The sequence below is a fragment of the Mustelus asterias genome, chromosome 5 (genome assembly GCF_964213995.1).
Source record: "Mustelus asterias chromosome 5, sMusAst1.hap1.1, whole genome shotgun sequence".
In the NCBI taxonomy this organism is placed as follows: Eukaryota; Metazoa; Chordata; class Chondrichthyes; order Carcharhiniformes; family Triakidae; genus Mustelus; species Mustelus asterias.
The window spans coordinates 34,616,479-34,630,980 of record NC_135805.1 but is presented as its reverse complement, the minus strand read 5'-3'; the positions used below and the strand labels follow the sequence as shown (position 1 = coordinate 34,630,980).

At 45.2% G+C, this 14,502-nt stretch overlaps 1 protein-coding gene across 1 annotated transcript in view; it reads left to right on the top strand.

Annotated features, from left to right (window-relative positions):
- Nucleotides 1-14,502, top strand: part of crybg1a (crystallin beta-gamma domain containing 1a) — a 261,887-nt gene that overhangs the window by 52,170 nt on the left and 195,215 nt on the right. The window contains exon 2 of the mRNA XM_078212402.1: nt 8,204-8,360. Within this exon, the coding sequence (XP_078068528.1) occupies nt 8,204-8,360 (157 nt within the window). The remainder of the gene's footprint in view (nt 1-8,203; nt 8,361-14,502) is intronic.

Sequence of the window (14,502 nt, the reverse complement as noted above, 5' to 3'; positions counted from 1 at the left end):
TCCCTGAGCAGCCTTGGATAGATTCCATCAGGCCCTGGGGATTTGTCAGTCTTTAAGTTCTCTAACAAACCTAACACTTCCTCCTTTGTAATGGAGATTTTCTCCAACGGTTCAACACTCCCCTCCGAGACACTCCCAGTCAACACATCCCTCTCCTTTGTGAATACCGACGCAAAGTATTCATTTAGGATCTCCCCTACTTCTTTGGGCTCCAAGCATAATTCCCCACTTTTGTCCCTGAGAGGTCCGATTTTTTCCCTGATAACCCTTTTGTTCCTAACGTATGAATAAAATGCCTTGGGATTCTCCTTAATCCTGTCTGCCAAGGACATTTCGTGACCCCTTTTTGCTCTTCTAATTCCCCGTTTGAGTTCTTTCCTACTTTCTTTGTACTCCTCCAGAGCTCCCTCCGTTTTTAGCTGCTTGGACCTACCATACGCCTCTCTTTTCTTTTTGACCAGTCCCTCAATTTCCCTGGTTATCCACGGTTCTCGAATCCTACCCTTCCTATCCTTCTTTTTAACAGGCACATGCCTGTCCTGTAGCCCTAACAACTGTTCCTTAAAAGACTCCCACATGCCAGATGTGGATTTACCCTCAAATGGTCGTTGTATAGCTCTCTTTGAATTGGGTCTGTGCAGCCTGCAATGTGTAGTTAGTGGTTCTCCTGAGATAATGTGTGAGATTCCCTGATACTGCCAGATAGTTTCTTTTGTTAAAGAGCCACAGACAGGTGTAGATTTAGCCATTTTAGGTCTGTGTTCAGTTTTAAATTTTTAGAGATAGCAATGAACATATCACTATATATTTTATATACAAATCACAGGGCAAGGTTTTAGTCCCTCACAGTCTATTATTGAAGTCAAGAATCTCACATTCTTTTTGACATCTTGCTCAACATTGTTTCAAAGATTTGTGTACATTCGCTGCTGGAAATCCTTGTTTTTATCCCCCCTTTAACATTGGTTAGTATAGTCTCACCTCATTCTTTTAATCAAAATGTATCACTTCAAATTCCTCAGTGTTAAATTACGTCCGTCATTTGTCTTTCCATTTCACTGGTCTAAGTCTTTCTGATAGCTATTATTATCTTCCTTATTGTTTCCTACATTCCTGAGCATTTTATCACCTGCACATTTTGAAATTATTTCCTGTGTAGCCAAGGCAAGCTTATTCACACTTATGAATGAGATAACCTGGGTGAAACTCTGGGCGCAATCTTAGCGGCCGCTCGCGCCACAGGTCCCACTTCAGCAAAATCAGACGAATTGGTGGCCCAACTAAATCTCCGTTCACTGCAGCGGGATGGGAAAATCCCGCCAACGTGAATGGCCGTAACATTCTGGCCTTTGTTGTTATTTCTCCATCAAAGATCTAGAAACAGTACTTCCAGGCGAGTGATTGGAGCAGCATTTATTCACCGTTTACTGTAAATAGGGTAAAACACTGGCATGAATTTTACATGGAGGTGCTGACACCCTGCACAGCTTGTAAACGTGAGGGCAGGCTAGCTTCTGGCAGCCTGGGAAGTCACAATTGGACTTCATGTTTGTCTGGCAGTCAATTTCTTGAGGCCGTGGCTTCTAGCCCCATGGGGGAGGAAGTCCTGTCACCAATAGCTGCCAGCCAATTAGATGGTCAGCAGCTCGCAAGTCTCTGTGGCGCCATCCGGTGACCACTGCTAGCACTGCAATTGGTGCATGCACAAAGGCAGGAGACCTGTGTTCAAGGTGAGTGGGTGGTCTCGCCAGGGCTAGTCAGGCAGACCCCAGAGAAGCTGAGGGGTGGGAGAGGGTTGGCAATCAGGAGGTCACTTAAGGTCCTCTATGAGCTCCATGCAGTGGATCGCCTGGCACACCCCCACCCCCCCCATGCTAAAATGCCAGCAGAGGCAGGTGGGCAATGGGCATGGCAACCTCTGCCATCCCATTTAATTTTATACCCCTTTGCTCTATCTACCAGCCTGCTGCCGGGCGTTTGGGGCAGACACAAAATTCTGGCCACTCTTTCCATCAGAACTGCTTCACGAAAATCCTTTATTTTTTGGTTTGTTTGTGCACCAGAGGGCGCTGTGCTCTGCACCAAGCAATGCTTTATAAATAATTGATAATGCAATGTTTCAGATGATCAAATTGCAAAACAATGAAGCTGCAGGGCTGTGTTTGCATGAATACAATATACATTTATCTTATTATTACTTGGAAATCAACAGCTGCAGTGGTGCACAGTTTTTGGTTTGCGACTCACTGGGAGACTGGATGCCCAAGATGTGCATCTGGACCCTGTGGAAGTCTCTCTGCGCTGATATCCATGGGAATGGAAGTTTAAACATCCGACAGGCAATTCCTCTGCTCCCTGGGACCCTTTGCAAAAGTCTCCGACTCTGAGCTAGAATAGGAGACATCGGACAGTTCAATAGCACTTTCCTAAATAATTAACCAGGAAATGTTAAACACAAAATCGTCGCTTAGTTCCTGGATTATTACAGAACTGACCCAAGAACATTCACACTGCAATCCACCCCAAATCCCCCCTCGACCCTGGCTATTCTCCAACATTCTGACTACCTCTGGCCATCTGACTAACTCCCCGGACTAGATCTGATTTCCCATCAACAACCAAATCTACCCATTCACCTACTACCCTAAACACCTGCCACCCAATACATCTGCCACCCTACTCATCCACACGCTACCACACCCATCGACCACCCCACCCATATGCTACCATACCCACCTCCACCCCACCCACATGCTCCAACTCTCACCTACCACCCCACCCACATGCTACCACTCTCACCTACCACCCCATCCACATGCTCCAACTCTCACCTACCACCCCACCCACATGCTACCACTCTCACCTACAACCCCAGCCACATGCTACCACTCTCACCTACAACCCCACCCACATGCTACCACACCCACCTACCACCTCAGCAACCCTACGCAGCTACCCATTTACCTCACCCACATGCCCAATTTACCACCCTATTAAATCACTCCTTCACTAACATTCACATTGGACCTTTAACATTGCCACATGGCAGCTCGTGCCATTAAAAAGGGAGACAATCTTCCCCTCAACACTACAGCGCTGCAATGGAGCTCTTCGATGGAGATTCCCTCTGCATTTTTGGACAACCCGGCTCAGAAGACCTGGCAAGAAATGCAGAGCAGCATCAGGGTTGGCAAATACTTGACAATCCAATGATGATTACTGCTCCGGGGAAGATCTGGGCCATTATTTCTGAATGAAGTTGTATATACTTGGTCTGTACAGTGAACATATTGGTGGCCATCGAATGATATTGACCCAATAGTTTCTGGTGACTGAATAATGCATGAAGCACAAGGCCATTGAGACCTGATGTACATCCCCTTTTAAAGTAATTGGTTGCATTCTTCAGTGTCTTGCGATAACACACATTCTAGGCTGGTTTCATAGAGCACTGATCTTCAAACCCATAGAAGTATATTGTATAAGTTGACAATTGGCCCATCAAAACATAGAATCCCTACAGTACAAAAGGCGACCATTCAGCCCATCGAGTATGTACCAACCACAATCCCACCCAGGCCCAATTCCCGCAACCCCATCCATTTACCCTGCTAATCCCCTGACACTTGGGGCAATTTAGCATGGCCAATCAACCTAACACGCACATCTTTGGAGTGCGGGAGGAAACTGGAGCAGCCGGAAGAAACTCAATCAGATATGGGGAGAATGTGTAAACTCCACGCAGACAATTGCCTGAAGCCAGAATTGAACCTGGTTTCCTGGCGCTGTGAGGCAGCACTGTGCCACCGTGCCAGCTCTTTGCTAGGGCAATCCAAAATGAATAGCACAGCCACAGACACTTCCCAGAGCCCGGTAACCTCCTTTGCTTCAAATATTTATCTACTTTTTCCTGAAGAGATATCTCCGCCCCAATCATTCCGTGCAGCAATGTATTCTGTGCTTGAGGAACTGTCAAAAACACTTTAACCAACCTCTTTCTTCACTCTCTTCTCATTAATGGTATATGGAATTTTTTTTCTCCTTTCTCCCCAACCCCATCAGATTTCTTCTCTTTCTTGAAGCATGACCCCTGTTGGGGAGAAGGAGGATCCAGCTGTTCCCAATTCCGTTCTCATTGCACATTTTCTATTAACCATCATTGGGCAGCATTTGATATTGAGGAACCACATTGTTGTGGCTGATGCAGTATAATGTGGATAAATGTGGGCTTATCCACTTCGGTAGCAAAAGTAGGTAGGCAGATTATTATTTGAATGGGTGTAAATTGAGAGAGGTTTACACTCAGTGAGACCTTGATGTGCTCGTGCATCAGTCGCTGAAACTAAGTGCGCAGGTCCAGCAGGCAATAAAGAAGGCAAATTGTATGTTGGCCTTCATAGCGAGAGAGTTTGAGGATATGAATAGGGATGTTTTATTGCAATTGTATAGGGCATTGGTGAGGCCACATCTGGAGTATTGTGTGCAATTTTGGTGTCCTTATCTAAGGAAGGATGTCCTTGCTATAGAGGGAGTGCAGTGAAGGTTTACCATGCTGATTCTGGGATGGGAGGTCTGTCATATGAGGAGAGATTAAGTCAGTTAGGATTATATTTACTGGAGTTTAGAAGAGTGAGAGAGGACCTCATAGAAACTTGTAAAATTCTAACAGGATTAGGCAGGGTAGATTCGGAAAGAATGTTCCCGATGGTGGGGGAGTCCAGAACTAAGAACAAGGAACAAAGCACAGGAACTAAGAACAAAGCACATTCAAGATAGGAATAGATAGATTTCTGGGTAGCAATGAAATCAATGAATGTGAGGATAGTGGGGAAAAATGGCATCGAGATGGATGATCAGCCATTACCTGTATGAATGGTCGGCCAAATGGCCTATTCCTGCTTCTATTTCCTATCTTCCTAACTCGCTCATAGTTTTGGCTGTATGCTGGAAAGTTAGCCCAATCATAGGATATAAATCAGTTTCCATGGATTTTTATATTTGTCATAATCTTACATAATAGCCTATTTTGGGGAAAATGTGTTGCTTATTGAAGGAGCTTGAGTTTGTAAAACCTAATCACGAGATCTGGATTTATCTCCTCGATTAATCTTGCTCTTTTCAACATGTTTCTGCTGTCCAAACCCTTCCTCTAGCTTTCTGCATGTTAACTAGGATTGCCTGGCCGTCACCCCCAGGTGATTCTGTTTCCAACCAGCAGAATTTTCAACTCCCTTCTGTACATAAGTGAAACTGAATAAATTATCAGTCGGCAGCTGTTGCAATGTACTCTGTCAACACCAGAGCGGTCCACAAAGGAGAATTTAATAAAAACCCACGCAAGTCAAATCACAATGGGGAGCAGGAAGGAAGTCAATTTCAACTCCGGCTTTGTCTGAAGTGACATAAAACCGCTTTGGCTTCATTTTTGTGAATTTATGACACTGAAGTTGATGGATGCAAAGCAGTGGCGCAACAGGCCTGTGACTTTCCCAATGTGTGTTGGCAGTGGAGGGAGAATGTTCACCACCAGTTCAGGGGTGGTCTCATCTTGGTGGTAGTTGAGGGAGGAAAATTGCCAGGAGCACCTGGAGAGTTCCTTGATGCCTTGGGATTGTTAACATCCATTTGAACCAGTAGATTTGGCATCCTGTGATGATATAGCCCTTCTTCAGATCTGCCCTGAAGTGTCCATCCAGGTCAACTGTTCAAGTTGTGGAGCTTAAACCCAAAGTCTTCTGACTCTGACATGAAGGGGTTACCAATCGATTCAAGCAGACAATGACATTAGCGGGATCGCAGTGAGGGACACCATAGTCCACTGCTACATTAACCATGCAATTGCTTGGTTTTCTGGTTCAAAGGATAATTTCTGAAGATTTTTCCTCTCCAGTTTTTATCTGTTCCTCTCATGATGGGTCCTGATTTGTTGGTACCTTACTCAGAACAAGGCCATCAATTTTTATATTTAATCTGGAAACTGGGTCTGCATTCTCTGGAGTTTTGAAGAATGAGCGGTGATCTCTTTGAAACTTACAAAATTCTCACAGGATGTGACAGGGTAAATGTGGGTAGAATATTTCCCCTGGCAGGTCTGTCAAAAACCTGGGGACACAAGACTTGGAAGATAGGACAGACCATTTATGTCTGAGGTGAGGAGGAATTATTTCACTCAGAGGGTGGTGAATTTTTGGAATTCTTAATCAGCTCAATCATTGAGCCTGTTCAAGACAGAAATAGATAGATTTCTGGATACTGGTGACACCAAGGGATATGGGGATAGTGAGGGAAAATGGTGTAGCAGTAGATAATCAGCCATGACCTGTGTGAATGGCAGAGTAAGTTTAATGGGCCAAATGGCTTATTCCTGCTCCTATGTTACTGAATTGCTGTTATATTATACTTGCCTTTATCTGTGCCTCACCTAGACCCAAGTATGTGCATAGAAAGGGATTTTTATGTTTCACAGAAACAAAATCATTTACTGAGTATGTGGGCCTGTGAAAGACCCATTTGTCAATTTGTGTCAATCTGGTTCAGTAAGTAGCACTCTCATCTGAATCACAGTGCTACAGCTGGGAGCCCACCCATGGATTTCAGTACAGCCCACATCATCTCCCTCCAATGCCTCTCCTCCGTTGGTCAGCTAAGTAGGCTGCCCTTCCCTGTTCCACTCTTACCTATCTAGTCATAATCAGAACATTTCCTGCAACTGATTCTTTCCATGTCTTTGATTTGATTTGATTTATTAAGGTCGCATGTATTGGTATACAGTGAAAAGTATTGTTTCTTGCGTGCTATACAGACAAAGCATACCATTCACACAGTACATAGGGGAGAAGGAAAGGAGAGTGTGCAGAATGTATTGTTACAATCACAGCGAGGGTGTAGAGAAAGGTCAACTAATGCGAGGTAGGTCCATTCAAAAGTCTAATGGAAGCAGGGAAAAAGCTGTTCTTGAGTCGGTTGGTATGTGACCTCAGACTTTTATATCTTTATCCCAACGGAAGAAGGTGGAAGAGAGAATGTCCGGGTAATGTCCAAGTATGTCCTCTCACAGTTACCTCAAGAAGATTTACCCTTGGCCCCTTTCTTTTTCTCAACTGCATGCAGCCCCTTGGAAACAACCATCTAAATACATCATGTCAGGCGCCACATTTATAGTGATGACACCCATCTCTACCTCACCACCTCCTCTCCCAGTGTCTTTGTTATGTCAGGCTGCTTGTCTGACATCCAATATTGGATGAGCAGAAATTTACTCCAGTTAAATACTGGAGTAATGTCTTCAACATTCCCTACAGATTGAATTTCTTTGTCTCAGATTGAGACAGACAGTTTGCAATCTTGGCATCCTCTTTACCCCTGAGCTCAGCTTCAAACCAACGAGCTCTCCATCGCAAACCTGGCCTGGATATGGTGTCGTAGTTAACCACACGTCAGCTCCGTCACCAAGACTGCCAATTTCCACCTCCATAACGTCAGCCAATCAGCCCCCTCCAACCCCCCACATCCCCCTTGCCTCAGCTCATCTGCTGATGAAAACCTCATCCATCCATTTGCCACATCTTCTCTTGACTATTGCAATGCACTCCTGACCGGTCCCCTATCTCCCACCTGACACAATCTTGAGTTCGGCTAAATCTCTGCTGCCTGTCTTCCAATTCACAACACATTCTATTCACCCACCACTCCCATGCTTGCTCACCTACATTGACTCCCAAACATAAGCTTTGGAATTCCTAAACATTCCCCTTTCTCTCTCTCCTCTTTTAGGACCTATCTCCACCTGTTTTAATATTTCATTTTTTTGGCTCAGCCGATTTCTTTTCGATAATACTCCTGTGAAGCTCCTTGAGTCTTTCACCATCTAAAAAGTGCTATATAGATGCAAGTTGTTGTTGCCTCCATCCCCATCACCTGCTTCAGGTAGGTGAAACCATAATCCAAAATAAAGCATGACCTTTAGCAAATAAATTTAAATATTAAAATAAATTGTATTTGTGTAGTGTCTAATCACTCAGAAATGTCTCAGCTCACTTTGCTTAAACTGAATTTAGATTTTCACATTCATTTTATAAGCCTTGCCTTAGTGCTGCAACAGCCTGTGTATCATTTCAATTGTCATGGTAACATTTCGGTACGAAATATTAAATGGAATTCAGCTCAAATATATAGGTTTGTAACTATTATTACAATTCTGCAGATCTGTCGGCACCAGCGATTGGCTGTTCACTAAGGGAGTCACACAGGATCCTGAGGTGGTTTTCAAGTATGACTGTATTGTCGACAACGCTCAAAACACAAAGCAGGAACCCCAGAGCCCCACAAGTCCAAAAAGCCCAACGGAAAAATCTACAAAGGTAAGCAGAACAAAACCATGTTTGTGTCGGTTTCCACTGGAAACCAAAGGTAATGGCATTTCTTCATTATTTTCCTTCATTCTTAGGCATTGAATTTACTCTGTGGATAATGATGTACCATCTAAATAAACAAGGTTAGCACTTTCGCTAAAAGGCTAAAAGAAAGGTATTCGAAATGCCTAGTAGGTTAACTCTTATTTTGCTGTGAATGCATATAGTTCGTGCGTGTCTTGTGTTCTGCATTTACTTATTTAGCCCAAGCTGAGATGAAGTAATTAGATACTGAGGATCTGATTCTATATGAGTCATATGATGTGATTGTGACTTCCCTATTGGTATCCTGTTCCATTTCCCTCAACGTTTCTGTGTAATCTGAACAAAATTCGTGGGCTGGATTTTCGCTGAGCTGGGATGGATGCACGGGGAGCCCTTTAGAAATGATGGGCAGGTCCCGGTTCCTGGATTGCCAATTCCATTCTGGGGGTTCCTAGTTTCGGGAATGCCTTTTTAGCGTGTGGGTTAGTTCATGTCACAAGCCCGCATCCTACACTCCTGACCTAGCCGGTTCCATTGTGGGACTAGGCATATCCTAATCCTCCACAGTTTTCACAGATTCAGGCCGGATTTTCAAAGATTTGTGTTTCCTCACTGGTAACATGAACCATAGTCTGCATGCAGGGATCCTTTGAAATCTTTTGGAATATTATTTAAATGGAGAAAAATTACACCATGCTGCTGTGCAGAGGGACCTGGGGGTCCTTGTGCACGAATTGCAAAAACTCAGTCTGCAGGTGCAGCAGGTGATCAAGAAGGCGAATGGAATGTTGGCCTTTATCGCGAGGGGGATAGAATAAAAAAACAGGGAGGTCTTGCTGCAACTGGAGTACTGTGTGCAGTTTTGGTCCCCTTATTTGCGAAAGGATATATTGGCCTTGGAGGGAGTGCAGAGAAGGTTCACCAGGTTGATACCGGAGATGAGAGGTGTAGCTTATGAGGAGAGATTGAACAGATTGGGTCTGTACTTGTTGGAGTTTAGAAGGCTGAGGGGTGATCTTATAGAGACATATAAGATAATGAAGGGGCTGGATAGTGTAGAGGTAGAGATTTCCACTTAGAAGGGAAACCAGAACTAGAGGGCACAGCCTCAAAATAAGTGGGGACCGGTTCAGAACAGAGTTGAGGGGGAACTTCTTCTCTCAGAGGATAGTGAATCTCTGGAATTCTCTGCCCATTGAAGTGGTGGAGGCTACCTCGTTGAATATGTTTAAATCATGGGTAGATAGATTTCTGATCGATAAGGGAATTAGGGGATATGGGGAGCAGGCGGGTAAGTGGAACTGATTCGCTTCAAATCAGCCATGATCTTGTTGAATGGCGGGGCAGGCTCGAGGGGCTAGATGGCCTACTCCTGCTCCTATTTCTTATGTTCTTATATGTTCAAAAGGTCCTCCTTATGATCCCCCATGCCAAGGTACATGTACTGTCATGGACATGTAGTCATGGTTATTATAAATTTTTATGGTCAACTGTTTAAAAAGCACATGTTTGCAAAAAGAAACTTTATCAAACCTTTGTTCGGAAAAGGAATGTGCAGACTTGGCAGCTTTTTGTGTTGGTTCCAAATCCCTCATCAAACAGCTTTTTTCCAGAAAGGATCACAAAAGACATTAGGTGGGATTTTCCGTCCGGGCTCGTCCCAAGACCGGAAAATCCTGCCCGAGGTCAACGGAATTTTGCATGGTCCCGTCCCGCTTGCTACAATTCCCATGGCGAGCAGAATGGGAAAATTCCGCCCATTATATTCAGTGAGTGTTTCACAAGTGCAATAAGGTCCTTCCACTTGCTGGTCTTCTTTCAGAACAAAGGATTTAATTGATAAGGACTTAAATGGAAAGCTAAAAAAGAGGAAGGCTGTTTGGATGGCCAATACCTAATTTGGAAGCATGATTCTGTAAAAGTCTGTAAAAGTGAAAGGACGAGCCTCCACTCACTCCCAGGACCTGTTTTGCTTTTTGAGTCCAACTAAAAAAAAAGCAAACTCCAAATCTTCAACTACATAAGCCATTGCAGCAGCTAAACTGACCTCAAGATTTAAAGCCTTCCCTTCAGAAACACAGTGGCACAGTGGTTAGCACTGCTGTCTCACAGCACCAGGGACCCGGGTTCAATTCCAGCCTCGGGTGACTGTATGGAGTTCTCCCTGTGTCTGCATGGGTTTCCTCTGGGTGCTCCGGTTTCCTCCCACACTCCAAAGATGTGCAGGTTAGGTGGATTGGCCATGCTAAATTGTCCCTTAGTGTCAGGGGATTAGCAGGGTAAATATGTAGGGTTACTGGGATAGGGCCTTGGTGGGATTGTTGTCGATGCAGGTTTGATGGGCTGAATGGCCTCCTTCTGCACTGTAATAATTCTAATTCTAAAGAAAGAAGGAATTCAGGGTGCCAAGGCTAGTATTCCCAGAAATCCATTTGCCTGTTGAAACATTGGGCCCCAGAGAAAACATTGCTAGATTGACAGCTATGGCTCACATAGTCAATTTCACAACTTCCATTTACACAAGATAAAGAGGTTTCAAGTGCTTGCAATGTCTGCTATTGATACTTTGCCACGTCTGGACGATTGACTTTTATTGGGCTGTAGTAAAAAGGAGTTTTCTTTCTGAAAGTAATCAATGATTGGCTGTTTTCTAAAATGCTTGTTTTTGCACATCCTGCTGTCACTATAGTATTCACCGTGCACAGCGGGAGATTAGGCACAAAGATGCCTATCTGGGCACAGAGGTCATTGGGGGCCATTGGGGTTGTTTGGAAGAGATGTACCTTGGCGAGGAGGGTGGGGTCAAGAGGGATTGTAGGGAACGAGGCAAAGGGAGTGTGAGGGACTTTGAGGGGTTGCGCTGGAAGTCTTTTTTGTTTTTATTTTAACTGTGACAAAGTCTCACAGCAATTGAGGTGGACCTTTTGAACAGCCTGTGTCCATACCTAACAGCATCTCTGGCTGCCTCTGAACTCTTTCCCAGGTCGACTGGTCTGACTGCAGCCCACACCTGCCTTCCCAAAATGAGAATTCTGTCCTTGTAGCCACTTTCAGAATGGCACGCCGGGAATGTTTCCGACTCCAGCAACCCACCTCAGGGATGAAAATCCAGCCCACGGGCAGGATTCACCCCAAAATCGGAAAATCCTACCCAAGGTCAACGGACCTTTGCATGGTCTGTTCCCCCGCTGGCTACGATTCCCATGGCGAGCGGGATGGGAAAACTCCCCACCCAAATGTCTATTTCCAGTGGCATATCCTCCATCAAATTATTATGATATTACACATATCTATTCAATTTCCTGACAAATGCTTTCCATATTTTCATGATATACAATCAGGTAGGAATGCTAAGTGATTCACTGAGCTAGCATTTCAAGGGCGATTGTCTGATAAGAGAGTACACTCTTTGAAAATTAAACAAATCAAGACATTTTAAGTTTTGGGAAAGATGGTACAAGAATAAAGCAGCTTTGCAGTAGTTGTACAGAGTTTTATTGAGAAATTGGATACTGTGTATAGTTTTGGTCTCCACATTTAAGAAAAGATATATTTACATTGGAGGCGCTACTGTAGAGGTTCACTAAATTGATGTTTGGGATGATGGGGTTGCCCTATGATGGGAGGCTGAGCAAATTTGCTTTAGCCTCTGAAGTTTAGAGGTGACCGCATTAAAACCTACAAATTCTGAAGGGATTGACAGGGTGGGCTGAATTCTGAGGGCTGAATTTTCTGGCCCTTTACAGTAGTGGGGTCTCTCGGCCCCGCTGAAGGCGATCCCACTGCGGCGGGTTACCCGGTGGTAGGACTGGCGAGCCATATAAAACACCATAGATATCGGCAGGTCCATACCACCGGCCACTGGGGGGGCCACCTCCACCGCTGGAAAACATGCCGCGGGGAGGCCAGGAAATCCCATCCAAAGATTTTAATTCCACTGGCTGGGGAAGTTAAAACATGGGGTGGGGAGTTTTCCCATCCCGCCCACCATGGGAATCGTAGCCAGCCGGGGACAGACCATGCAAAGGTCCGTTGACCTTGGGTAGGATTTTCCGATTTTGGGGTGAATCCTGCCTGTGGGCTGGATTTTCATCCCTGAGGTGGGTTGCTGGGGTTGGAAAAATTCCTGGCGTGCCGTTCTGAAAGTGGCTACAAGGACGGAATTCTCATTTTGGGAAGGCAGGTGTGGACTGCAGTCAGGCCAGTCGACCTGGGAAAGAGTTCAGAGGCAGCCGGAGATGCTGTTAGGTATGGACACAGGCTGTTCAAAAGGTCCACCACAATTGCTGTGAGACTTTGTCATAGTTAAAATAAAAACAAAAAAGCCTTCCAGCGCACCCCCTCAGTCTCAGGATAAAGGGACGATTCCTTCGGACTGAGATGAGACGAAACATGTTCACTGAAAGGGTTGAGAATCTTTGGAATTCTCTAATCCGGAAGGGTGTGGATGCTCCATTGTTGAACGCATTTTCAGCTGGGATGAACAGATATTTGTTCCCTCAGGAAACGAAGGGATACAGGAGCAGGCAGGAAAATGGAGTTGAAGCCCAAGTCCAAATAAAATGGAGGTTAAGGTGGATTGGCCATGCTAAATTGCCCCTTGGTGTCCCAAGGTGTGTAAATTAGATGGATTAGCCATGTGTGGGTTTACAGGGGTAGGGCAAGGTAGACGGCCTGTCAGAGAGTTGAACAAAGAACAAAGAACAATACAGCACAGGAACAGGCCCTTCAGCCCTCCAAGCCCGTGCTGCTCCCTGGTCCAAACTAGACCATTCTTTTGTATCCCTCCATTCCCACTCCGTTCATATGGCTATCTAGATAAGTCTTAAACGTTCCCAGTGTGTCCGCCTCCACCACCTTGCCTGGCAGCGCATTCCAGGCCCCCACCACCCTCTGTGTAAAATATGTCCTTCTGATATCTGTGTTAAACCTCCCCCCCTTCACCTTGAACCTATGACCCCTCGTGAACGTCACCACTGACCTGGGGAAAAGCTTTCCACCGTTCACCCTATCTATGCCTTTCATAATTTTATACACCTCTATTAAGTCTCCCCTCATCCTCCATCTTTCCAGGGAGAACAACCCCAGTTTACCCAATCTCTCCTCATAACTAAGCCCCTCCATACCAGGCAACATCCTGGTAAACCTCCTCTGTACTCTCTCCAAAGCCTCCACGTCCTTCTGGTAGTGTGGCGACCAGAACTGGACGCAGTATTCCAAATGCGGCCAAACCAACGTTCTATACATCTGCAACATCAGACCCCAACTTTTATACTCTATGCCCCGTCCTATAAAGGCAAGCATGCCATATGCCTTCTTCACCACCTTCTCCACCTGTGAGGTCACCTTCAAGGATCAGAACCCTTTATGGTTCTGCCATTTATCGTATAGCTCCTCCCTACATTATTTCTACCAAAATGCATCACATCGCATTTATCTGGATTGAACTCCATCTGCCATTTCTTTGCCCAAATTTCCAGCCTATCTATATCCTTCTGTAGCTTCTGACAATGCTCCTCACTATCTGCAAGTCCTGCCAGTTTGGTGTCGTCCACAAACTTACTGATCACCCCAGTTACACCGTCTTCCAGATCGTTTATATAAATCACAAACAGCAGAGGTCCCAATACAGAGCCCTGCGGAACACCACTAGTCACAGGCCTCCAGCCGGAAAAAGACCCTTCCACTACCACCCTCTGTCTTCTGTGACCAAGCCAGTTCTCCACCCATCTAGCCACCTCCCCCTTTATCCCATGAGATCCTACCTTTTTCACCAGCCTACCATGAGGGACTTTGTCAAACGCTTTACTAAAGTCCATATAGACGACATCCACGGCCCTTCCCTCATCAACCATTCTGGTCACTTCTTCAAAAAACTCCACCAGGTTAGTGAGGCACGACTTCCCTCTCACAAAACCATGCTGACTATCATTAATGAGTTTATTCCTTTCTAAATGCGCATACATCCTATCTCTAAGAATCCTCTCCAACAACTTCCCCACCGTGGACGTCAAGCTCACCGGCCTATAATTTCCCGGGTTATCCTTCCTACCCTTCTTAAATAACGGGACCACATTAGCTATCCTCTGGGACCTCACCTGTGTCC